General features: G+C 45.7%; 1 protein-coding gene across 4 annotated transcripts in view; it reads left to right on the top strand.

The window, feature by feature from the left end:
* Nucleotides 1-26,438, top strand: part of RPH3AL (rabphilin 3A like (without C2 domains)) — a 169,573-nt gene that overhangs the window by 43,471 nt on the left and 99,664 nt on the right. For all 4 annotated transcript variants that reach the window (XM_036769264.1, XM_036769263.1, XM_036769261.1 and 1 more), the window contains exon 4: nucleotides 522-651. In XM_036769264.1, coding sequence (XP_036625159.1) covers nucleotides 522-651 — 130 coding nt within the window. The remainder of the gene's footprint in view (nucleotides 1-521; nucleotides 652-26,438) is intronic.

The following is a 26,438-nucleotide window of genomic DNA, read 5'->3' as shown; positions in this document are numbered from 1 at the left end:
CAGTCCAGTGACGCTGGCTTTATTGCTGTTCCCTGATCAAGACCCTCCATCTCCCAACTCTGGGGATTTTCATTGTTTATCTCTATGTCTGGAATGCCCCAAGAGTTAAGACTTGAGCCCAGGTCCTCCAGGCTTTGAGGCTTGCTCATTTGCCACTCTGCTAGGCTGCCCCTCACCTGAAAGGAATGAATGGCAAATGGTGGAATTTTAGAGAGGAAGTAGAGTAACTTTAGGGGAGAAGCAGGGGCCTTCTTGGTTCTCCTTAGTTTTCCAGGGTAACCAGGCTTCCAGGTAAAGACCATTTTGGTCTCACTGCCTATCTCTTCCCCTCCACTCAATTCTTCCTCAGTGCTGTCACTGGGGCTGCCTTTCTGGGGGACCCTCCCTTTGAAGGCAAATTTGGGCCACAAGCCCAGAGTGCAGGGACCTGTGTTTTTTTGGCAGTGGGGAAGTGGTGTGGTCGGTGAACTTCTGCAGAGATCCCATCCCTCCTGTTTCTTTAACCCCTCTTTGTGCTGCAGGAAGCTGGTCGAGCGGCTGGAGAACATGAGGAAGAACGTGATGGGGAATGGTCTCTCCCAGTGCTTCCTGTGTGGGGAGCCCCTGGGCCTCCTGGGCAGCTCCTCGGTCTTCTGCCAGGACTGTAAGAAGGTATGGCTTCCTGGGCTTATCTCCTTGGTCTGTGAGACACATATTCCATGTTGACTGCTGGTGCATGCAAGATGGCAAGCATCCTCTCCCACCTCCCCAGACCCTCATTGCCCTCTGTGGAGAAAGGGCTGGCTCCTGTGGGCTGTATCCTGGATAGATCTGATTATAGAAACAGGCAGCTTGGCAACCTGGTAGATAGAGTAGCTCATGGAGTTGGGAAGACCTGAATTCAAATCCTGTCCCAGATGCTTATTAGGTGTGAGACTTTGGGCAAGCCACTGAACCTTTCCAACTCTCAGTTTCCTCATCTGTAAATAGAGAGATGATAGCAGCACCTATCTCCCTGGGTGGTGAGAATCTAATTAAATAATATGTTCGAAAGCACTTTACAGCCTTTGAGTCACTATATAAATGTTAGCTGTTATATTGATGTTTTCTCTCCCATTAGAATATAAGCTCCTTGAGGGCAGGAACAATTCCACCTTTGTCTTTATAGCTCTAGTGCTTCGGTACAGTGTTGTGCACATAGTAGGTGCTTAAAAATACTTGGTTATTGTTTGACGTATTTGGTTATGAGGGTGACTGGAGGACCCCTGACAGTTATCGACGTTCCCTTGGTTGGTCCTTACCTTCTAGGTAAGGCCTGGGGATTAGCCTGTCATGAGTGGATCAGTTCTAGAGGGTTTTGGGCTGTGTCACTGTGATTCTCCCATGGTGTTCTTTGACCACAGCAGTGCCTGCCCCAACAGGAGTACCATGGAATGCCCATGCTCCTGTTTCTGGGACAGAGTGATGGCTCTCTGGCTGTAGTGATCTAGAACATTAGAAAGATTGAGAAGTCAACGTGGCTGAAGAGGAGAGCCCATATGCCAGTGGACTAGTTCATTGGCAGTGTGGAGTGCTGTACAGGTGTTTGGGGTCTTCATGGGAGAAGGAAGCTATCCTGGAAATAAAACGCTCAGTCCCTATCCCAAGGGGGTTTATAGCCCAGTTGGGAAGCTGGAATATATACTCCACACAAACATGTGCACAAACTATAAGAGAGTGAGTTAACAAGCATTTATTAAGTGCTTACTGTGTGCCAGGCACTGTGCCAAGCACTGGGGATGCAAAGAAAGGCAAACCTCCCCAAAACAAATACAGCCACAAACACTGTTCTCAACATTCTAATGGAGAAGACAATATGTAAATATCCCAGGCAGGAGTTTCTAACCTCCAGGAAGCCTTCCCTGATTGATCCCACCCTGGCCACTCTTTCCTTCTATGCTCCCTCTACATCAATGGTGCTTTATTGGCATCATAATCATTGCATCTCATTTGTGCTTGGTTCAGTAAGTTCTAAACAGCTCCTTCCATCTTGATCCTTGCCATGCTCTCTAATACACACCTTCAATGACCTGCGTGCAGTATAGGTACATATTAGAGCGGGGGTCCCTTCTGGGAACCCCACACTCCATCTCTCTTCTGCCATGCCTGTCCCCTGTGTCTGGAATGCTCTGCCCCTTAACCGCTGCTTCTCAGTTTCCCTGGTTTGCTTCAAGATCCAGCTCAAATTCCACCTTCTACAAGGTGCTCCTTCTGGATTCCACTGGCTGCTAATTCCTCTGGCTGTTGTCTTCCCTTTTCAGTTTTCCTTCATCTGTTCTGTATAAAACTCATATGTACCCAAGGCACAGATTCTTAACCTTTTTGTGTGTGATGGACACCATCTGCCCCCTTGGAAGTCTTGTTTTTAAAATGCATAAAGTTAAAGTATTACAAAAGAAATGAGATATCTGTAAAGCACTTAACAGTGTCTGGAACATAATAAACGCTGTATATGTATTAACTATTATTATTGTTATGGTTAATATTATTACGTAAAAGAAGACTTGGGTTCAAGTGTGGCCTCAGACACATCCTGGCTGTATGACCCTGGATAAGTCACTTAACTCCTCACCACTCTAGACAACTCTCTGAGACTGTAAGTTGTGGAGAAGGTGTTAATTTGCACTGTTAGAAGGAGTTTCTACAAAATTTATACAATATTAATGAAAAACAGGGGTATCTATGTGGCACAGTGGATAGAGCACTGGCCTTGGAATCTGGAGGACCTGAGTTCGAATCTGACCTCAGACACTTGACATATAATAGCTGTGTGAGCCTGGGCAAGTCACTTAACCCTGATTGCCTCACCGAAAAGAAAAGAAAAGAAAAAGAATAACAGAGCTTGTTCCTCTATGGCAGCTCTAGAAAGATGAACAGCTCCTCATTAGAAAGAAGGAAGATTTATTGGAGCACATGATAAGCGAGTGAAAAATCTCTGGAAATGTTTTTGGAACAAACAGGCCTCACTTGAAATAACAATAAGGCCACCTATAAGGTATCTGCCCCTAGAATTGCTGAATGGAAGGTGAAATGCTTTCTACCTGGACAGAATCTATGAGACTCTGAGGTCCCAGAGCGGAGTCAAAAGACCTTCCATGGGCGACAGCCGCAGGAGCTCCGCTAACAATATGGCTTCCCCCAGATAGCTGAGTCAGGTGGGTTTGTTTATAGAAATGGAAGGGTTTATGAGAATGATTCAGGATCAGGTCATGGCCACCAGAGATTACAGCACTGTTGTCCCTAAAGAGCATGTCTGTTATCAACTTGATAAAATGGTGTGGATGTTCTTTAATAGCAGGTTGCAAAAATTGGACATTGAGTCTTTTAGCATGCTTTCCTTCCAAGAAAGACCCACTTAAGCGGCTAGTCATACAACAGAAACTCGCTGTCCTTTATAAACTAACATGACAAATGCCTGACAAATACAAACATGAGTTTATCAGCATGCTAACCTTATCAGCATTACCCGACAAACACAAGATGACAAATACAAACCTCCCAAACATCCTTGACGATTCTGTGAATAAGCCATTCTGGAAGTGAAGCATAGACAGACCTGCTGCCCACAACCACCCTGACCTTGTTCCATAAAAATGCTTTACAAATATCATCGCGTTTGATCCTCATAATAACCTAGGGAGGTAGATGTTATTATTATTTCTGTTTTCCAGATGGGGAAATTGAGGCAAACAGAGGTGAAGTCACTTAGCCACCTGCCTTAGTTTCTTCATCTGTAAAATGGGGATAATACTAGCACCTATCTCCCAGGGTGGTTGTGAGGATGAAATGTTTGTAAAAACCTTTGCTCAAATATAAAATTATCTATAAAATAATAATCATTTCTAACCCCAGGGTTGTTTTGAGGATGAAAGGAAATATTTGCAAAGCACTTTAGAAACCTTCAAATTCTTCATCAGTGCTACCGATAATATTTTTGAAAAGATGGGAAGAGTGAACTGATGACAAAAAGGAGGAAATCGTAGCTGAGGACCAATGGTTGAGCGGAGCAAAGGGCTCAGGAGTGCTTAAACTTAGGCTGTTTCGAGAACTTTCTCTCACGTAGTTGTACAGTCTTGACCATAGGAGCAGAGAATCCCAAGGAGGAGAGAATCCTATTTCTTTCCCCATTCCTACTGTGCTCCCTTGGTGGGGAGGGGAGAAAAGGGGAAGAAAGCATGTTTCTCGTCTTCCTTTCCCTTTTCTTTGATTAATTTGAGTGGTTTTTTGTTGTTGTTGTCAGAGAGGGGTCTTTCATTCTGAGATCTGCAGTGAGAGGCGGGTGGGTGTGGGTCCTCGGCAGGTGAGGAGGGGTAGATGTGGCTGCCCCCTTGAGGAGGATGGCCGAGGCAACTGCATCGTCTGCATGGAAGGAGTTCCAACTCAGATGCTGTGGGGATGAGGTCTGTGGGATGTAAGTGCTCACATTTTCTTTTTTTGCTAAGTTTATTTATTTTTAGTTTTCAATCATAAGTTTTAAATTTTCTCCCCCTCCTTCCCCTGCCACCTCCCCAAGATGGCATGCAATTTAATATAGGCTCTACATATACATTCCTATTAAACATATTTTCTCATTAGTTATCTTGTATAGAAGAATTAAAATGAATGGGAGGAACCATGAGAAAGAAAAAACAAAACAAAAAGAGAGAGCAAACAGTGTGCTTTGATCTGCATTCAGACACCATATTTCTTTCTCTAGATGTGGATGGAATTTTCCATCATGAGTCTTTCGGAATTGCTTTAGGCCCTTGCATTGCTGAGAAGGGCTAAGTCTATCAAAGTCAGTCATCGCACACTGTGTAGGTGCCCGCGTTTGCACTCAGGTTCCCCAAACCCTCTGTACCTACCTGCCCTGTGGTATACCAATGCCCATTGCACCTCTGTTTCAGACAGTTCCATTCAGACTGCCCACAGAGGGGACATGGAGCAGGGAGAGAGGGGCTTCTCCAGAGGGCAGAGGGGAATGAAGGACCTGTGTAGTTCCTGTGATTCTGGTACTTGTAAAGGAAGAGGGGTGGAGTCCTCAGAGGACAAAGTTGTGGGCTGGATCCCCAGCATCTCGCACTGAGTCTGCAAATAAAATTTAATGTCCCTAAGGTCTAGGACTGTGGCTTCCTTTTTTGTTTGTCAGTCAGCAAATACTTATTAAGCACCTACTACACACCAGGCACTTTGCTAAGTGCTGGGGATACAAAAAAAAAGGCAAAAGACAGTCCTTCCCCTTGCAGAGCTCACAACCTAATGGGAGAGACAACAAGCAAATAAATATGTACAAACAAGATATTTTTAGGATAAATAGGAAATAATTACGAAGGCACTAGAATTAAGACAAGTTGGGAAAGGCTTCCTGTAGGAGATGGGATGTTAGTTGGGACTTAAAGGAAGCCAGGGAAGCTGGTAAATGACAGGGACTCAACAATTGCTTGTTACATGAATGAATGAATGAACGTATGCATGAATGAATGAAAGCAGCAAGGCTTTATGGAACCTCTCTGTGCGTAGAGAGCTTGGCGCTAGGTGTTTTTTGAGTTGAGCTAATGGCGAGAGTTCATAGTGGATCATTTTACTCAGAACTTATTTTTAGGGGGGAATAGAGAGGAGGAAGGGCAGCCAGACCTGATTTGGTTGGTACAGAGAATTCCTCGTTAGGAGATGCCATCCCCCACTGCAGATCAGCACCATCCCTATGTCTTCTAGTATAAGAGAGTTGCCTAGCTCACTGAGAAGTGACTTGCCTGGCATCACACAGACTATGTGCCCTGGGCAGGACTGGAACTCGGGTCTCTCTGACTCGGAGGCCACCTCCCTTTCCACTCCACCAAAGGCCTTTATGGTTGTTCAAGTATGACACATAGTAGTGGCAGCTGGGGCAGCTAAAGCAGCCAGATGCAGCCAAAGACCTGAGTTCAAATGCTGCCTTAGCCATTTACTAGCTGTATGACCCTGGGGAAGTCACTTCTTTCCACCTCAGATCTCACCTCTGTAAAATCAGGGATTGTATTCAGTAGTCTCTTGAGGCCCTTGCAGTTCTAAATCGATGCTCCTAAGGTATCATGGTGGGTATAGGCCCTTCTTTCTTCAAAATTTTCCCCCAACTCTCCCTGGACCCTTAAGGAATGTACCAAAGGGACATTAGCATGTGTGAGAAGGAGGCAGAGTGGTGATCCACTAGGGGGAGCTTGGGAAGCACAGATGTGTGGCATGGTGTCCAGGGGAGGGGGTGGTATTAACCAGAGCTCCAATGCAAGGCCTTGGTTGGAGGGAGAAGACTGTTCTCAGCCATCATTAGTTCACAAGTCTTCAATGGAATCAGCCTCACCTTTCAGCCATGCTCAAAGCCCACTCTGTATGAGCCCTTTGGTGCCTGGTCTGTGTGGGCCTCGTTATTTCTGGACTGCAGCAGAGAGGGAGGGGATAGGCTGGTTAATTGGGTAGCCTCGGTGTGCTAATTGTTCAGGAGTTGAATCAGCCAGCTTTCATCCTGATTTGGAGCCCAGATTGGTGGGAGATCTGATGGCTGAGCCACTTGCCTGGGGTTGACTCATGGCATAGAGAGAGAATTGGATTCCCTCAAAAGGAATGCATTCCATTCTGTGGTCCCGTCTGTCTGGGAGGATGCTGTGCTTAAGTGATTCCAGATGCATGGAGGGCTAGTGGAGAAGCGCAGAGCATCTGGGAGGAGAGGTGATGGTTTTTCTGGGGGCCGCAGCTTGCTCTCCAAGTCCACAGGATTTTGGGACACGGTCTGTCTATAACTTTGCCCTGAAAGAGGAGCTATCACTCATGAAGACTCCCCAAAGGCCTGCCCACAGGGGACTTTCCCTGACACGCCCCCGGGCCACATGCCCAGCTCCCCATCCAGTGTCTAACCTGCTTCCTGAAGGTCATTAGAGAGGCAGCCTGTTGTAGTCGATTGAGACTCCTGGTCAGAGGGATATGGGTTCAGATTTTGATTCTGATACTTATTAGCTGTGTCCCTGGTCAAGTTATCAAACCTCTCTGAGATGACTTTTCCAGGCTTAAGATAGAGAGAGACATCTCTCCCCTTCAGGTAGTATGCATTTTCATTTCCCTAGCACTGGGCCTGGCACATGCTCACAGTAGATGCTTAATGCTTGCTGTTGTTCAGTCATTTCAGTCCTGCCTAACTCTTCATGACTCCATTTGAGATTTTCTTGGCAAAGATACAGGAGTGGTCTGCCATTTCCTTCTCCATCTCATTTTACAGGTGAGGAAACTGATGCAAACAGGGTTAAGTGACTTGTCCAGGGTCACACAGCTAGCTAGTATGTGTCTGAGTCTGGATTTGAACTCAGATCATCAATGCTTGTTCATTGATTGTAAAATGTAGATAATAAAAACTGTAGATGGTTGTGGAACTGGGAAGAGCTAATATGTGCAAATCCCTTTGCAAATCCTCAGAAATTTCAGCAGATTTATTATAACAGAGGCAATGTGCTATAGGAGGTAGCAACTGACTGTGGAATCTGGGAGACCAGGGTTCAAGTCCAGCCTTGGATACTTACTGGCTAAGTGACCTTGGACAAGTGACTCTGCCTCTGTTTCCCCATGTGTAAAATAAGAAGGTTGTCCTCTAAGGTCCCTTTGAGCTTTGAATCTGTGATCCTGTGATCCAGAGAAGTGTGGGAACTTCTCCCTGGTCCAGCAGATCCCTTAGTTTCTAAGTCTAAAGGGTGAGTTTTACATTTGCATGGCTTGACAGACTTCCCTTGCCATACTGAAATCCCAAGCCTGGACCATTCTTATTAACTTGGTCATCCATCTCCCCTTTCCGCCAGAGGAAATTTGTGTTGACGGGAGATGCCGAGGCATAGGGAGCCCAGCCTGGCAACCGGCCTTCAGTGGGCTGTGTAACTTTGAGCCAAAGCCTAGAATTTCTCTTTCGTCCCAGGGCCATGACCGGGTCTGGTCTAGGTTAGAGGGGACCCCCCCCCACCCCGCAGAGGGAAGGGTAAAGGCTGGGCAGAAAGGCTGTCACTGTTGAGCCTCCGGTGCTGGAAGATTTTTGTCTGGTCTGGATAGAGGGGCTAAATTTAAGGTCTGCACCTGTGAGCTCGTAGTGTAGGAACCCTTCTGGGTGAGGAAGCTCCCTCCATTGATACAGGTCTGTACTTTGTCTGCAGTTTATAGTCTCAGAGAGTTGCCTGGACCCAGAGAGGTTAAAAAATAATATTAGCAAGGATTACAAAGCACTTTACATATATGATCTCAATTGATCCTTGCAACTCTGGGAGGTAGGTACTGGTATCCCTGTTTTACAAATGGGGAAACTGAGGCTGAATTGGAGGTTAAGTGACTTGCCCAGGTCCTACAACTAGTATGTATCTGAGACCAGATTTGAACCCAGGTCTTCCTGATCTTCAGTCCTGTGCTCTATCCACTACACCACATAGCTTCCAATCCAGCCCAAGTTGAGTGACTTATTCAAGTTCACACAACCAGTTCACACAATCAGAGGCAGGGAGGGCTTTCTTCTTTCTGTTATCCCTGGCATGGAGGTCAATTCTCTCTCCTTTATGGTAGATAGAGAGACAAGAATTCTATCAGCTTTTGAGATCCAGAACATTTCAGGAGTGCTTTGTGTGATGGAGACCAGACAGTGCTTTGCAAACTGTCTTCCTAGAAGCCCTGGGCATCCTGCTCCACTTTTCTTCCCAGAAGACTTTTCTCTAGGAGTATACAGAGCTCATTATAGATCTCAGATAAGAACTGTTTTTCCAATAACAGCACCAGGGCCTGGCCTCAGGCAAAATTAAACCAAGTGGTTTATTGGGGGGATTGGAAGCAGACAGAGCAGGGGCCTGGACCTGGGCCTGGGCCAGGACCAGGACCAAAAAGCTTCTTTCTATCCTCCTGAGTCCCCCTCCCCCAACTTTCAGATTCCTTTTCCCTATCCAGCAGCTCCCAGAGGACTTAATATCTTCCCTGAATTGTCAAAGGGCTGCATTTGAGGACTTAGAGGGCCACAGGTTCCCCACCCCTGTGACCTAGAGTATCTGGCCTTTAAAAGAAGGTGATTTATATCACAAAGACATAGTAGTGGTAGAATTTGGGGGATGTTGGGAGATAGTCCCAGAATCCCACATCGCAGGCCGTCAGCAGTGCCAAGCACCTGGGGCATAGATACAGGGAACAATCTGCTCTTTCATGAAGGGCACTTTCCCTATGCTGGGATCATTGAGTTAGGAGTGTAATGGATCTCAGGGGTCATCAGCTCCAACCCCCTCCCCTCTCATTTTATTCAGTCGTTCAGTAATTTTTCAGTCATGTCTGACTCTTCATGGCCCCCTCTGGGATTTTCTTGGCAGAGATCCTGGAGTGGTTTGCCATTTCCTTCTCCAGCTCATTTGACAGATAAGGAAACCGAGGCAAACAAGATTAAATGACTTGTCCAGAGTCATACAGCTAATAAGTGTCTGAGGCTAGATTTGAGTTTAGGTCTTCCCAACTCCCAAGCCTGACGTGGAAGGTGACTAATAAATGTTTGTTGAACTTGACTTGAATGAGGGGAGAAAAACAGCATCGGCCTAAAGGAACTTGCCCTCCTTCGACAACTTTCAGTACCCACTCCAAAAATAGAATGAGGCAGGTTTTTTTTTTCTATCTTGATTTAGTGGCTGGTGGCTGCAGGAGCACTCAGGTCCTCCCTTGACCCGGCTCGCTAATCCCTTGCTGCTCAGTGAGATAAAAGCAGCAGGGTCCTGGGCTAATAACTCTTTATCTGAGCCGTGCCTGAATCTGCTCCCTTCCTGGGCCTAATTCGTATGTGCCCAGTGCCCTGATTTGTTCTTTATTATGAAGCAGATTTTATTTCCTAAATTCTCGGAAAAAAAAAAAACAAAACACCGTTAGTCATCTGCTTTGCGGGGCCCTGTCTGGTGGTGGCTGTGGGAGCCGTTTTTCTCGGCTGAGTACAATACAATATCGGGTGGCTTCCTTGGGCATCCTGCATCCTTCCCTTTGGGGTGCCTGCTGCCATGAACATTGGTGGGGAAGGCAGCTTTTCATAAAGCAGCCTCTCAGTCTCCTGCACCTTTGTATCATCTTCCTCCAGATGAGGGAAGCAGAGGATGCACCCTTAATGAAGAGGCTCCATGGAGGCCCACAGCTTTGGGCTTTCTAGAAATCCAGCCTTATCAAGCAATCTGCCCATCAACTAACCAAAAAGCATTTATCAAAAAAGCCTACTATGTGCTAGTTACTGGGAATATAAATGTAGGTGAGACATATCATGGGTGAGGGATTGGGAACGAGTAGATTTTTAAAAACCCAACATTTTCTAAGCACTTACTGTATACCATACACTGTACTTAGAACTGGAGAGACACAAAGGGGGATGGTCTTGCCTTCAAAGAACTTACATTTTAATAGAGGAAATACCAAGATAAGGGAGTAGCAGCTAGGGTGGGAAATCCCAGTGATCGTGGAACCCTTAATATAAAGTCAACTCTCAAGTGTCTGCACTGAAAGTGGTGCCAGGTCAGATGGAAATTGTAATAGCTGATATTTATATAGCACATTTATATAGGGTAGCTGGGTGGCACCATGGATAGAGCACCTGGCCTGGTGAAAGGAACACCTGAATTCAAATGTGCACTCTGACACTTACTAGCTGGGTGACCCCAGGCAAGTCACTTCACCCTGTTTGCCTCAGTTTCTGAATCTGTAAAATGAGATGGAGAAGGAAATGGCAAACCACTCCAGTATCTTTGCCAAGAAAACCCCAAATCAGGACACGAAGAGTCAGACCTGATTGAACAAAAACAACAAGATGTAGCATGTAATAGATTCTTATAAATATTTTTAAAACATTAGAGGCAATGTGGTGAAGTGTATAGAGAGCAGGCCTCAGGGTGAAGAAGGCTTGGTTTCAGATGCTTCTTCTGACCCATGCCTACTGACTGTTTGACCTGGGCCAAGTCATTTACCTCTGAGGGTGCTAGGGCCCTGTTTGTGACTTCATAGATAAAGGGAATTTCCTCATCTGAGAGACTCCTATACCAATAAAATCCCACTTCTAGGCCTTATCCTTTTGACAGATTGGGGAAATTGAAAGGAATTCAACCTCCAGTTGAGATGGCACCATATAGTTTTTTTTCATTTTAAAGCTTTTACAAAGGGACATTTTCTCTGAAATATAGGAAGAGCAAAAATACATACATCCCACCTCCCCCCAAGCCTGGAGACCCACTCTTCCCTCTGCCACCTTGGTCCTCAGGGATGGTGGACTTAAACTTAGCCCACCACCCCACCAAGTTTGTTTCCAAATGAGGCATGGCTCAGTGGCGGAGGACACTTAAGAGGATCATGGAAGTGTTTTCACCCAGAACATTTTGGTTTCTCATTTGAAGGGTGAGGGAGGGACTTCCAGTTGACTCTAGGTTCCTAATACCTATGGGGGAAACTCAACGTTTTGTGTTAGCTCAGATGGACCAGGCCTTGCCTCCCGGATGGAAAGGTAGCTTTTATTTTACTTTTTTAAAAATTGTTTTTGGGTTAGGAAAGGCCTTTTTGCTAGCACCAAGACAGGTGACAACTGATGAGAATTTTGTAAAATGATATTTGTTAAGTAACTTAACACTATGTATTTGGAAGTTTGGAAGAATGTAAATTTCTGTATTTGTGAAATGGTTCTGATATATGTTTTCCTAATATTCCTTAGGGCAAGGTAGTGGGGAAAGCATTCAGAAAGAGCAATGGTGACTCCCCAAAAGTCACTAGAGAGCTAACCAGAGTTTGGGGCTATGGACTTTGCCAAAAGCACTCCGGTTGATTTTCTAGGGACAGCAAACGTTTAGGTGGGGAGAGAGGAAAGAGAGAATTTGAATGGTAATCTATCCCACTCCAATTGATCACAGAAGGTCCAGACATCTTGACTGAATAAATCAATCAGAAGTAAACTAGTTTCAAATGAGTCTCTAATCAATTTGAAAGGCTCATGTGGGACTTGGAGTTATTGGCTAAAGATAGATGAAGCTGCATAGGAAATATCTTATGGTTGATTAAAGAAGATTAGGCTACGTATGAAAGCATCAAGCTAGTTTGGAGCCAGTCAGTTCAGTGAGGGAAGACTAAATTTGGGAGCTAAGGATTCCATTTCCCTGAGAGAGAATTGCTCTTAAGGAAGGAGAGTCAGTCTCTCTCTCTCTCTCTCTCTCTCTCTCTCTCTCTCTCTCTCTCTCTCTCTCCTTCTCCCTCCCTCCCTCTCTTCCCCTCTTCCCACTTTCTTCCCCCTCTCTCCTCCTCCTCCCTTCCTCTCTCTCTCCCTCTCTCCCCCTTCCTCTTTCCCCCCTCCCCCTACTCTCTGTTGACAGTGTTTTGCTGGAGAGATTGGACTATTAAGAGGCAACCCATGCAGCTGAGAGTAGAAACATGCTGAGCGTTAACATTAGGTGTCCTGGGAAAGGACATCAGGGTATTCAGAGATATAATTAACAAGGTTATGACCTTGTGAACTTTGAAAAGTCAGAAGACCTACAAGTCCAGTCTGAGTCAATAGCAATGTCTGCCATAGCCAATTACAGTGACTGACGGCAATGTCTACACCGGGAGTTAAGAAACACCCAAGGATAAACTAGACAAGTTCAAGACTCTATAAGGGAACTGAGCCTCTGAGCCCAGTGGGGTGTTACACCTAAGAAGAGCTTCAGGAGAAATACACAACAGGAGAAAAAGACTTCTAGTAACTAGGAACCCCTTTACTACATGGTTTACCATACATTTGCTTTACTGCCATTTTACTACCCTTCCCAAACATTGTATATATGAGGGAAGAATGTACCCCCAGTTTGGGAGATTGTTTCTATAAGAACTCTCCTCGTTTAGCAAATACCTTTCCTAAAAAGTGATTTAAAACATGTTTTACCCACCCATCATCAGCCAGACTTACTTTGTAAATACCTTTGCTAAAAGGATATTTACAAAGTAAGTCTGGCTGATGATCAATGGGGAAAACACACTGGTAGGGGCTCAGGAATGATAGTACTAGAAATCAGAACCCTGAAGTAGTAGTAATAATTCTTCTCTGACCTGTCATTACTAATGGGAATTGGAGAAGTAGCCCCCAAAGGGTTGCTATAATATAGGGCCTCATTCTGGGATAATTTGGGGACCCTTCACATTTGTGAGGAGCTACCAGAGAGATTCTCTATCTGGGCCTCTTCTTGTGCTAGATGTGCTAAAATAAGATTTCTGGGGTTTTTAATTGTTTCCCTCCCTCTTTCTTGTTTCAGTCTGCAATTGGACAGTTCATTGCTTCCTTTAAAAGTCAGACCATTTCCTCTGAGATGACCTTTGCTGGTTTGAATGCTTAAACACTAATACCCGTCATATTACTGAATCCTTTACAAGTATGGAGGCATATATTAGACGTATGAATTTTGTATCCCTAAAATACCGATGCCAGCAGTTTGCCTAGAGCGCACTACGATCACTGTGATAGCTGGCAAACATTGAATGCTTTTTCCTTTTTGCTTTTAAGCAGACCTGGATGGCTTACCTTACTGTGATATGAGCTCAGACAGCACGTCTGAAATCTTTACAGAGGAATATTGGGCTATCCGAATAGATATACCTGCTGGCCTAGAAATCCTAAGTGACCAATGCCCAGGTGCTTAATCCCTTTTGGGAAACCCTCTTTCCTGTAAGTTCCATTTTTATATGGCCTCCTCCTGCCCCATATCTGTTTCAGAATAGGAAAAAGTAGAAGACTTGGAATTAGGAAGACCCGCATTGGAACCCTGTCTCAGGAACTCACTGGCACGTCATTGAAATTCCTGGTATTTCCTCATCTATATACGCTGATGATATAATAATGATAGTAATACCTGCCTCACAGAATTGTTTTGAGGTTCAAATGAGATAATGTATACAAAGTGCTATGTAAATGCTAGCTGTTATTATCATTCGAGTCTCGGTTTAGTCATAGTTGGTGACCCTGGGCAAGTCACTTAACCTCTCCCAGCCACCTCAGTTTCTTCATCTGTAAAAAGGAGATAATCATAGTAGGGTCATTCTGAGGATCAAATGAGATAGTTACAAAGCTATATAAACTTTAGCAATTATAATCCTACGTGTTTGGGAGGAAGCAGAGATATAGATAGAGAGACAGAGAGATCTCTCTAGAAGGAAGCTAAGGCTCATAGGCTTGCCTAGAGTCACATAGGGAATTAGTAAGAAAGCTGGGACTAGAATCAGCAAAGGAGACTCAGGAGAAAGTGATGTTCTAAAGGGACAGAGAGGAGAGAGCATCCAGGAGGAGGAGAAGGTGGTCAGCAATGTCAGATGTACCTCAAAATCAGAACGTTGTGTCACGTGAACCGGGCACCACCAAAGGTGCTTCCTAAAGACCCCCTGGTCTTCCTCCCTCTGGGCAAGCTTCCAGACCAGCCATGAGCCCTTCTGCCTTGGTGGCTATTTTTCTCTGCAGGGTCAGCCCAGGGCATCGATGACAAAGGCCCGGCAGCAGGAAGCATCATTGGCAAATCTGTTTAGCTGATGTTCCCAGGCCCGTCATTTTGTGCCGTCTCTTGTATGCCGTGTTGTGGTAAATAACAGATAATAACATTCTCGGTCCTCTCCTGCCACACATTGTGGAACATATGGCTCCCCACTCTTCCTGGCAGGGCCTCCGGTGCCCAGCAAGCTGCTGTACTCTCAAGTCCTGGTGTTTCTGTGTCTTTCTTCAGTATCACCTTAAAAAAATCCCCCTCCCCCCAGGCTGCTGTCAGCATGCCTCCTTTCAGATTTCAGGCATGGTGGTGACATTGGTTGGGAATGTGGCCTTGAGCACTGACCCTGGAGTCAGAGGACCTGGCTCCAAAAACCTCCTTGTGTGAGCCTGAGCCAACCCATTCCCCTCCACGAGACTGTACAGTGAAGGGTGCTGTACGAGATGCCTCTGAGGTCCCTTCCAGCTTGAAACCTGGTATCTGCTGATCCCTCATCCCATTTGGAAAATAATCCATGGAAAGATCACCAGCCCTATAGTCAGAGACCAGAGATTCAAATCCCACCTGTCATTTGCTGGCTGTGGGACCTCTCTGAGCCTCACTGTCCTTATCTGTACAATGGGCTAGATGGCTTCAGAGGGCCTTTCCAGCTCCAAATCTGTGGGCCTGTGGTCTCTAATCCTATGAACCTGCCCTTCTGAATGGGGAGGATGGAGGGAGAGAAGGCCCATTTACCTCTGCCTCATCTAAACCTTACCTTCCTTCAAAGCAAAGCCCCCGGGTCCTCTCCTGTGCAAGGCATTTTTCCATTTCTTCCTTCTCTGATGTTAGTTCTTCCTCTCCTTCTCTTCCACCAAAGTCTTGGTGTAGTTTTAAGCTTTAACACCTTAGGGAATCTGGGAAGCCGGGAGGCGGGGATGGAGGGAAATTCTGCTGGTAGAGGGGATGACCACTCCTCCTCTGCCTCCTGGCTTCCCTTGCTTCAGTCTGATCTCACCTAGAACCATAGCTTCTTTATAAAGTCCCACCTTCTGCAAGAAGTCTTTCTTGACCCCCCCTCCTTAACGTTATGCCTTCTCTCTGCTTATTACTTCCATTTTATCCTGACTGTATCTTATTTGTATATAGCTGTTTGCTTGCTGTCTCCTCTCATTAGAATGGAAGTTCCCTGAGGGCAGGACCCCTATTTTTGCCTTCTTTTGTATCCCCAGAGCTTAGCGTAGTGCCTGGCACATAGTAATCATTTTATAAATGCTTGCTGACTGTTGACACGTTGACCATCGGATGAATTGTTCAAAGTGACCTGGTTATTTTTCCTTTGGACTGATGGGAAGAGAACTTCATTGGCAGTGAAGGGACCTGTCACTTGCAGCTTTGGGGGGGGGGGCAGGGAAGTGGGGGCAACCCTGAATGGCCCCGGAGCTGTACCTGCAGCTCAGGAGAGAGAATCTAGATTGGATAACTGCCAGACCTCCACAGAGAAGGTTGATGGGAGGTCATGGCTCCTGCCAAGGCTTAATGAGAGCAGAGAATGCTAATGGGGCCCAGGAGGACCAGAGATGGAGGGAGGGCGTGAGCCGGCTTTGTTTAACATTCTTCTCTACTTTCCTTCTGTTCTGGTGTTAAGTGAGTAGCTCAGGATGAAGATGTGTTAGCTGTGGTAAGACTAGCCTCCAGAGCCAGGCATTAGGACAACATCTCTGAACTAAATCTCTGGCTGTGGAGATGGGCAGCACTGAGCCCTCTCTCTCTCTCTCTCTCTCTCTCTCTCTCTCTCTCTCTCTCTCTCTCTCTCTCTCTTTCTCTCTCTCTCTCTCCCCCATTCTTTCTCATAGTCCTTAGAATGTCTATCAGACCACAGGCCATAGCAGCACCCAGAGATAACCAGCTGCTGAATCAGAGTGTTTGACACCTCTGGTCTAGACTTAGAAAGTTACAGAGAAAAATGTTAATAGTGCAGGTTGAGTGTAAATATGCATCGTGCAGTGAGCTGCTTGTTAAACATTTACCTGTGAGCTGCTTGTTAAACATCTATCAGCACATCCTTCCCTTTCTGGTCCCTTCTAGCTCTATCTTCATTACTCTATGATCTGGGGCTGGGTTTCTTAGATTAGGCATTGTGGCAAATGCCAGTCTGTGAAGTAACTTTGTTATCTTAGACATATCACTTAATTTTTTTTAATTGAAGAGAAGATGTTGACTCAAAAGCAACAAAACCAAAACCCATTAGCTTTCCCTCCCAGCTTTATGTCATCTACACATTTGATGAGCATCTAATCTACTCCTTTATCTAAGTCATTAATAAAAATGTTCAACACACAGTTTCTCTGGAGATCCATTCTATTGTTGTTTTGTTGTTTTAATTAAGAAAAAAATCTGTCATGTTGCCATTTAACTGTTCAAAAAACTACCTTCTGAGTCTGGCCGTCTGACTAGTTCAGAATCTGTCTCATTGGGTTTTCATTTAGCACACATCTCACCATTCTCTCCACAAGAAGCAATCGAGATCTTAATATCAAAAGCTTTGCTCAAATCTAGACAAGCTGTATCCCCAACATGAGCTTCACCTACTAGTTTAGAAGTCCTATCAAAAGGGAAAATGAGGTTAGTCTGACATGACCTGTGCTTGATGAAGCCATGATGATTCTTAGTTATTGCTGCTTCCGTTTCTAGAAGTTCTCCAACCATATCTTTAATAATTTGTTGTAGAATTTTCTCTGTCTCTGTCTGCCTCTCAAATTGGGACAATTTCTTCTTATTTGATATTGTGGCATCTCTCTAGGGGCATGCTAGTAAACATTTAACAATTGGCTCTCTGGTGGTGGTAGGTTTGTATACAGGACACATTTTCAAGTTTAATCTGTTTCATTAACATTTCCTCCATTCTCTTAAGTGTAGACAATCAACAAAACAAAAAATTTCCATGATGTGAATGCTCCCTCTGAAAATTGTACAATTAATTCTCCAGAGCCAGTCTGAGCTGGCACCAGGACACTTCTGCACCTCTTCCATTTCCCATGATCCTTCAGATATCACTGACATGACTTAGTAACTACATCCTTTTAGTACCTGAGGATGATGATGATGATGATGACGACGACGACGACTAGTATTTATTTATATGGCACCTACTGTGTGCCAGGCATTGTGCTAAGTGTTTTACAATTATTGTCTCATTTGATCTTCACAACAACCCTAGGAGGTAGGTTTATGTAGTTCACCTGGGTCAGATGACTTGAATTCACCAAGGGCAACAAAGTGATTTCTTCCTATCTCCTTACTTACCTTGCAACTGGGTGCAAAATGCAGTATTTATTGAGCGCCTAGCATTAATAGAATGTAAGCTTCTTGAGGACAGGCTCTCTCTCTCTCATTTTCACCCTCTCCCTTCCTTCTTTCCTTCCTTGCCCTTCCTTCCATCTTCCTTCCTTGCCCTTCCTTCCTTTCCCTTCATTCCTTCCTTCCTCCCTTCCTTTTTTACTTGCCTAGTCATTCTCCTGCCTCAGAAGAGCCTGGCTGAGCGTTAGGAACTGACCAGAGCTGAATGATGAATGAGGTGGTGGTGTCTCTATTGATCGAGTGCCTGGGAGACATGCCCCTCCAAACACACTAGTTATAGCTCATCTTCTTCAGGAATCCCCCCCCCCCTCCCCCCCGTCCATTACCCTTGGCCAGCCAAATCACTCAAGTTTTTTTTCAGCACTTCTGCACATTTGGAATTGAGACCACTTTTTACCCCTGGCTTTGTACATGTCTGAAAAAGTACATCTAATCATTTTCATGCCTGTGTGCCCTGTCTCCCCAATTAGATTTTGTGCCTGGAGATGCAAAACTCAGCAAAGCCTCAGACATCGTAGCTGTTCAATAAACATTTGTTAAATCCGATTAACACTCTTCTAGATAAAAGCGATCTCTCTCTCTCCCTAATTTGTCTGAACATCTTGGCACCTAAAGCATTCTGCCTGTGACCCCATTATTTGTGTACTTATATCTTATCTCACTCCCCTTCCACCCACATTAAAGTGTAACCTCCTTGAGAGCAGGGTCCATGTCTAATTTTAGCTTTGTATCTGGAGAACCCAGCACATAAAATAGGTGGTTAATAAGTGGCTGGCACACAATAGGCATTTTAAAAAAATTTGCTTCCTGAATAAGCATTCATTCAATCATTGGACAAGTATTTATTAAAAGCCCACCATGTGCCAGGCACTGTGGTGGGTGCCGAGGATTCAGAGACAAAAATGGAGTGTTCCCTGCCTCAAGTAGCTTATATTCTGCTTGAGGTGAGAAATGTATCTGGTGGAAGAAGAGGACTTTGGTCTGGGGCTAGACAGCGATAGAACTCGAGTAGAGCAGATTATCATGTCCCTTCCTGTAGCCATGGCAGTATTGATTGGTTTATTATGCCCTGAGCAAGAGGTGGAAAATGGAGGGGGGTCATGCTGTGGCACCCTAGGGGCATCTTTAGCTCTCATTTGCAGGTTATTTCCCCCCACCCCCGCCAGATATACCTTCCTCCGGTTCAAGACACACACTACTAAAGCTATAGCTTGGGAGCCCCCACTCAGGTGTTTTGTCTTTAACTCTTAGCCAGAAGATACAATTAGTTCAAAGCAAAGACATTTAATGACAGCATAGTTTTAAAAATTACATTAGAACATCCTCCACCCTCCTTATAAACTTAAGGATAACTTTCCCACAAACATATACACTCCCATTAGATAGTGAGCCCAAGTATCCTGGTAGATGGTTTGGACCAACCCATTGGTCCTGGTCCAGGATCAGCTAAATAGAGGATTGAAATGAGGATTGACTCAGTTGTCAAACCAGGTCACTTTTGCCCTGAGCGAATCTCAAAGTCGAGCGGACTAACTCCCTCTTCTCACCGCTCTCCCTACTCTCCCAGGTCCAGGATGGTCTCTGATCCTAGTGGGGAGAGTCAGGCAGCAGTAGGGCACATGCCAAGATGCCCAGGTTGGCCAGACCCTGCTGTTTTGATCCCTTCATTCATTGAATTTGAATAAATGAGAGAATGGAATTGCCTTGCTATCCTCAACCCTTGCTTGTTATCCCCAGGTAGATTATCAGTCTCGTTGTTTATCTTGTTAAATGTTCCTTTCTGTTTCTTGTTGACATTAGCACATGATCTGACCTCTTTGTTGATTCCAACATCTCCTTTTATTCTCCCAGATAGCCTATATCCCCGCAGGATCTAGAAGGGTAGACATTTTTGTTTTTAAAGCAAAGAGCTTCATTCCTTTCCCAGGCTACTCCAGATGGATGTCAGCCAGGAATATTGCCTTGCCTAAGCAAGTGTTAGGCCCTAGTCTGAGAGGTGATACTATTGGTTGGCAGAAGGGGAGGACAAGCAAAGTGGAGAACTTTCCATCTCTCTTAAGTCAATGTAGCTTCATCCTTTAAAAAAAATTTGAAGTTGATGGATCATGCAAAAGTCATTGGAACTAGAAGAGACTTTTGAGAAAAAGTCCAGTCCCCTCCTTTTATTTTAATTTTCTTAAATAATGAAAATCCATCCATTTTCCTTCCACTTCTCCCACCTCCCTCCCATTGAAGAAGAAAGAAAAACAAGACCCTTATAACAAATGTGTGTAGACAAGCAAAAAAAATTGGCTGTGTCTTCAAAAAATATATCTTATTCTCCTTGGTTCATCAGAGAAGTGATGAGGCTCATAGACATGATGAGATGACAGAGAACTGTCAGGAGGTGGGTAGCCTGTTTCATCATTATTCCTCTGGAATTGTGGCTAGTCATTGTGATAATCAGAATTCCTAAGCCTGTCAAAGTGGTCTTTACAATATTATTGTTGTCATATAAATTATTCTCCTGGTTCTGCTCACTTTATGTTACATCAGTTCATATAAATCTTCCTATATTTCTCTGAAACCATCTTTATTTCTTATAGTACAACAGTATTCCCTAATACTTATAAGCCATAACTTGTTCAGCCATTCCCTAGTTGACAGTTTCCAATTCTTTGCCATGACAAAAAGAACTGCTATAAATATTTTCGTACATATGTATCCTTTTCTTCTTTCTTTGATGCCTTTGTGGTTTGGGATCAGATGAGATAGTATCTGTGAAGCTCTTAGCACAGCGCCTGTCTCTATATAAATGCTAGTATAGTTGCGGTAGTGGTGTCTCTGGGTCAGAGGGCATGCACAGTTTAACTTTTGGAGTGTAGTTCCAAAATGCTTTCCAGAATGACCAGACTAGTTTTCAGCTCCATCAATAGTATATGAGTGTACCTGTTTGCCCACAGCCCCTCCAGCATTAGCCATTTTTCCTTTTTTTTTTTTTGGTCAGCTTTGCCAATCCCTTATTTTACAAAGAAGACCCAGAGACGGAAGTGACTTAATAAAAGTCATGTAGTTAGTAACAGAGTCTGAATTCAAACCCAAGCCTTCTGACTCCAAATCCAGTACTCTTTTCACTATGCCACACTGCCTTCAAAAGGCTACGAATTCCCATAACATCAGGCATTCACTTTTTAGTGTAAAACTGCCTTCCAAAGCCAGATAGAAATAATTTTTATTGCACTATAGATGATAGGTTTAGAATCGAAGACGTTGAAAGACCCCAAGTTCTAGCCCCCTTCGTTTGTAAATGAGGAAACTGAGGCCCAGGGAGGAGTGGCTTACCCAAAGGCACACAGCCAGAAAATGGCCCAACAGAGATTTAAACACAGATTCTTTACCTCCAAAAACAGCTAGGTGGCGCCATAGTGCATGGAGTGCCAGGCCTGGAGTGAGGAAGACTCATCTTCCTGAGTTCAAATCTGGCCTCAGACACTTACTAGCTGTGTGACCCAGGGCAAGTCACTTCACCCTGTTTGCCTCAGTTTTCTCACCTATAAAATGAGCTAGAGAAGGAAATGGCAAACCACTAAAGTATCTTTGCCAAGAAAACCCCATATGGGGATTAGAGAGGCAGACCTGACCGAAAACGACCGAACAACCGTTTACCTCCAAATCTAGGAATATCTTCCTCTGCGCTTTGTGCTCCTCTCCCTTGATGTACCTAACTGAGAACTGCCCGCCCCCTGATATGGCGGTGGCATCTGAGTGCTGATTGTGTGAAGGCTAAGAAAAGGGGTTCTGGGACCCAAGCAGAAAATCTTGGGTGTTCCCTTTAAATGGCGAAGCCACTTAAGCTGGAGAGTGCGCAGGGCAAGGGGATGCTTAGCATGCAGCTCGTTCTCCATGCCTGGGATCCGCCTGGGCAGGAGGGGCTGCTGAAGGGAGCAGCTTGGTCCCTGGGGAGTCCGCCTACTGCTCTGCTGAACTGGGGGAAGAGGAGAAATCTTGTTCTTGATAACATTTCCAGCCGATCAATAAACCCCAGAACAGAGCAGCCGTGATGGGGGCAGGAGGCAGGACTCTCCGTTTCCCCAGGAGGAGATCTGGCTGGGAGAATGGGCAGGAGATTCTCACCCCGCTCCTTGCCCTCCCACATGGCCTGGAATTTTCCTCAAATCTTCTGTTTTTTAACCTTGATCACAGAACAGTAGAGAGGGGCCTGACCTCCCCTCTCTGAGACTGAGCTCCCTTCTGTTTGAGTGGTTTAGTATTTGAAGGTATTTGAAGACATGGACACTGTGTACTGGGAGCTTCAGACATGTGGAGCCCTGACCTCTGTCCCCCAAGAGCTTGTTTTGTGTGCTAATGAATGGGGGTGGGGGGAGGGTTAGTCTTGATTCCTTTTCCTTTGTGTTTCAAAAAGTAACATTTTTTTCCTTGGAAACTGAAAGAATCAGGGAGGAGGGAGGGAGGAAGGGAAAAAGGAAGGAAGGAGGGAAGGAAGGAAGGAGGGAAGGAAGGGAGGGAGGGAGGAAGAAGGGAAGGGAAAAGGAGAAAGAAAGGGAGGGAGGAAGACTAAGGAATTTCTAGGACGTTATCCCCTCCTATAATCAGTCTATTTGAGGGGTCATTGGATTTAGAGCTGGGAGTGACCCCAGAGGCCATGACCAACTCCTTTATATTCCAGAAGGAGGAAGGTAGGACCTAAAGAGGGTAAAGGACTTGTCCAAGATCAAACGTAGGAAGTGGTAGAGGCAGGATTTGAACCCAAGTCCTTGGACTCCAAATCCAGGGTCTCTCCCCAATAGAAGCCCTGGAAGCCCCAGGGTCATAGTTCTTGGACTAGCCTGGATCCTTCAGAACTGTGTTCAGTTCTGGGTGACACATTTTAGGAAGGATGTATGAGGTGGTGAACATCCAGAATCCAGCTAGTTCAACCCTCTCATTTTACAAAAGAGGAAACCAAGTCAGTCAGAGATTAAGTGAATTACCCAGTCTCACACAAGTGTCATTGGCTAGATTTGAAACCAGGTCTTCTTGACTCCCAGCCCCATGTGGTCTTCCCCACCCCAAGTTTCTTTTGCAGAGGAGTTATCATGTACCTGCTTCAGCACCCTGGCCAGAGCTCTCCAGACTTAGATGGTGAACGCTCAGTGGGTAAATGGATACAACATGAAAATCCTTCCAGGCCAGGTCCAGGTGCCCTACACATTCTCCAGCCCTGTGGTTTCTTTTTATTTTCAGTATACCTCGCTAGTTGCAGTTTGGGAGCTGGAGAAGGCTGACCTTGACTTCCCAGGGGGCTTCTGTCCTGCCTCAGCCACATACGGATGAAATGGGTGCCAGACCAGCTTTCTGCCCTTTGACTTCCCGGGTTAACGGGCCCCTTCATTCCAGTCTGATCACTGCAGGGCCTGATTCTAACCCCTGTCCCCAACTCCTTCGTGTGCATATCTTTTAAACACAGTTTACGTATTGAACTTTCTTGATTGGAACCTGGAGTAAAGCCTAAAGCTATAAGGGGAAAAAATCACTATTTTTTTTTATTGATCTGAGATTTAATAGAGAGCGGTACTTAGGTATTATATGAGCTGTAGCAAATGATCCTTTAGTTGGCCAGCGCTTCGCTTCTCTCGGATAGCCGCCCACTGACACTCTGGAAGAAGAAAGTGGACGCCAGGGAGGAGTAGCTGGTCTCTGAGGAGGTGGGGGATGTCATCTTGGCTCTTCTTGTCCCTACCGCCTGCCTTAGTTGGTTGGCAAACATTTAAGTGTCTTTTATATGCCAGGCACTGTGACAGCCAGAGAAAGCACTGGACCTCAAGGCAGGAAGATCCGAGTTCAAATCTGTCCTCAGACACTAATTAGTTTAGTGGCCCTGGGGAAGTCACTTAACCTCCATCTGCCTCAGTGTCCTGATCTCTAAAATGGGGATTATCATAATTCCTACTTCCCAGGGTAATTGTGAGTCAGGATCAAGTGAATTAATATTTGTGAAGCCCTTTACAAACCTTGAAGTACTTAAAGCTCTTGTTATAATTACTAGTGTTACCAGTGGGGGAGAGCACCATGAAAATAGCTATGTGTCTATGGAGTGGAGGGGAGAGAGACTCTTAGAACTTCAGAAGCCTACTCTCATTTTACAGACGAGAACACTGAGGCCTGTGAATTCATAGGTATGGACATTCCCTTCAAAGATGCAGATCGCCACCCCTGTTGTGACTTAGCAGGTTGTCCTTGAAAGTTTTCATGACTGAATAATTTGTCTTCTGGTGGCCCATCTACTGATGAGTCTTCCTGAGCTCCTATAGACTGGCACCTGGATGACAGACAGACAGACAGAAGCACATACATCACTGGGCCCATGCGCTAAGACAGGATTTGGATACTAGACTGTGTTGTTGGAACTGGGTCCTCTGGGTCATAAGGAGTCGTGGATGGTTTGTGAATGGGGGAGTGATAAAGCTTGCGATGGTGTGGAGGATTTAGTCTGTGCTCTAAGCAGCTCCTGAAATCCTGACGTTTCTGCTCACCACCGGAAGCCTTCAGCAAGTCAGCCTTCCTGCGCTTCACCTTCTTCATTTAGAAAATGAAGGTGTTGGACTCAGTGTCCTCTAAAATCCCTTCAAGGAAGGAAGGAAGGGAGGAAGGAGAGGAGAAAGGAGGGAGGGAGGAAGGAGGGGAGAAAGGAAGGAAGGAGGGAGGGAGGAAGGAGGGGAGGAAGGAGGGAGGGAGGAAGGAGGGGAGAAAGGAAGAAAGGAGGGAGGGAGGAAGGAGTGAGGGAGAAAGGATGGAAGGAGGGAGGGAGGAAGGAGGGAGGGAGGAAGGAGGGGAGAAAGGATGGAAGGAGGGAGGGAGGAAGGAGGGGAGGAAGGAACGAAGGGAGGAGGGGAGGGAGGAAGGGAGGGAGGAGGGGAGGAAGGATGGAAGGAAGAAAAGAGGGAGGGCGGAAGGGAGGGGAGGAAGGAAGGAAGGGAGGAGGGGAGGAAGGAGGAAAGGGTGGGAAGAAGGAGGGGAGGAAGGAAGGAGGGAGGGAGGAAGGATGGAAGGAAGGAAAGAGGGAGGGAGGAAGGAGGGGAGGAAGGATGGAAGGAAGGAAAGAGAGAGGGAGGAAGGAGGGGAGGAAGGATGGAAGGAAGGAAAGAGGGAGGGAGGAAGGAGAGGAGGAAGGATGGAAGGAAGGAAAGAGGAATGGAGGAAGGAGGGAGGGAGGGAGGAAGGAAGGGAGGAGGGGAGGAAGGAGGGGAGGGAGGATGGAAGGAAGGAAAGAGGGAGGGAGGAAGGACGGGAGGAAGGATGGAAGGAAGGAAAGAGGGAGGGAGGAAGGAAGGAAGGAGGGAGGGAGGAAGGAAAGGAGGAGGGGAGGAAGGAGGGGAGGGAGGAAGGACACAAACATTTATTAAGCATACTCACTGTATGCTGGTCAGTGGGCTAAATGCTTTACAAATATTTCATTCGATCCCCACATGCTTTTATTATCCTCATTTTATAGTTAAGGAAACTGAGGCAGTCAGAGGTTAAGTGACTTGCCCAGGGTCATACAGCTAGTAAGCATCTGAAGCTGGATTTGAACTCAGGTCTTTCTGACTGAATCCAGTGTTCCACCTAGCTGCCTCTAAATCTGTGAACCTCCACATATTCCAGAAACTTTTGTCTCTGTAGTTTAGTGCGTTAAAAAAAAAAGTCATGAAAACGGTACTGAAGTAAGAGTAAGGAGACCCAGGGTCTAGTTCCCGTTCACCCACTGACTTGCTGTGCAGCCTTGATCAAGTCACTTCCCCTCTACAGGCCTCAGTTTCCCTAGATGTAAAATGAGATCAGACTAGTCTCTTCCATCCCAGACATTCTTCTTTTCTTGGATCATCTTCTGTGGTTACAACAACAAAGAGAAGAGAATAGAGGGAGGAGAGAGACAGACTTATTACCTTGGGGTGGGGCTTTGGGATTCTGTTCTCATACTGCCTCTGGAAGGAGGAGGGAGAGCAGAGGGTCAGCTGGGCAGGCTGTACTGTCTGATTCCCAGCCTGCATTGGTGGGACTTGGTGGGGATGGGGAACTGGCTCACAGGGTCAGGCACCACTGATGCGGACTTCTCTCTTCTGTGGCATCGTACGCAGCTACAGAAACACTGCAGAAGAGATGGGTCCGGCTCCCTGCCCCCAGCATGGGCTCAGTGCTTTGTTCTTAGAACAGAATCAGATACTAAATTCTTAGAACAAATCAGATACTAAACAGATAATAACAGCTACTGGAACCAGTTTTATCCAGAAGAAAAGCGTGGCCTCTGCATTTGGTCTATCAGGAATGGGGGAAACTGCGGCCTTGAGGCCACATGTGACCCTCTAGGTCCTCGGGTGCGGCCCTTTGACTGAATCCAAATTTCACAGAACAAATCCCCTTAATAAAAGGATTTGTTCTGTAAAACTTGGACTCAGTCAAAAGGCCACACCCGAGGACCTAGAGGGCCACATGCAGCCTCGAGGCCACAGGTTCCTCACCCCTGGATTCATCCCAACTGATATACTCAGCCATAGATGAGATGAGATCTTATCAGTCTCTTGCTAGGCTCCTTCTCCTGTCTCCACTTCCTTGCCAATACCTGCTCTTCCCATGAAAGAGGATCAGATGCTCCCA

This window comes from Trichosurus vulpecula, chromosome 7 (assembly GCF_011100635.1).
Source record: "Trichosurus vulpecula isolate mTriVul1 chromosome 7, mTriVul1.pri, whole genome shotgun sequence".
Taxonomy (NCBI): Eukaryota; Metazoa; Chordata; class Mammalia; order Diprotodontia; family Phalangeridae; genus Trichosurus; species Trichosurus vulpecula.
Note: the sequence above shows the minus strand (reverse complement) of the source record. Positions and strands in the feature narration are given on the sequence as shown.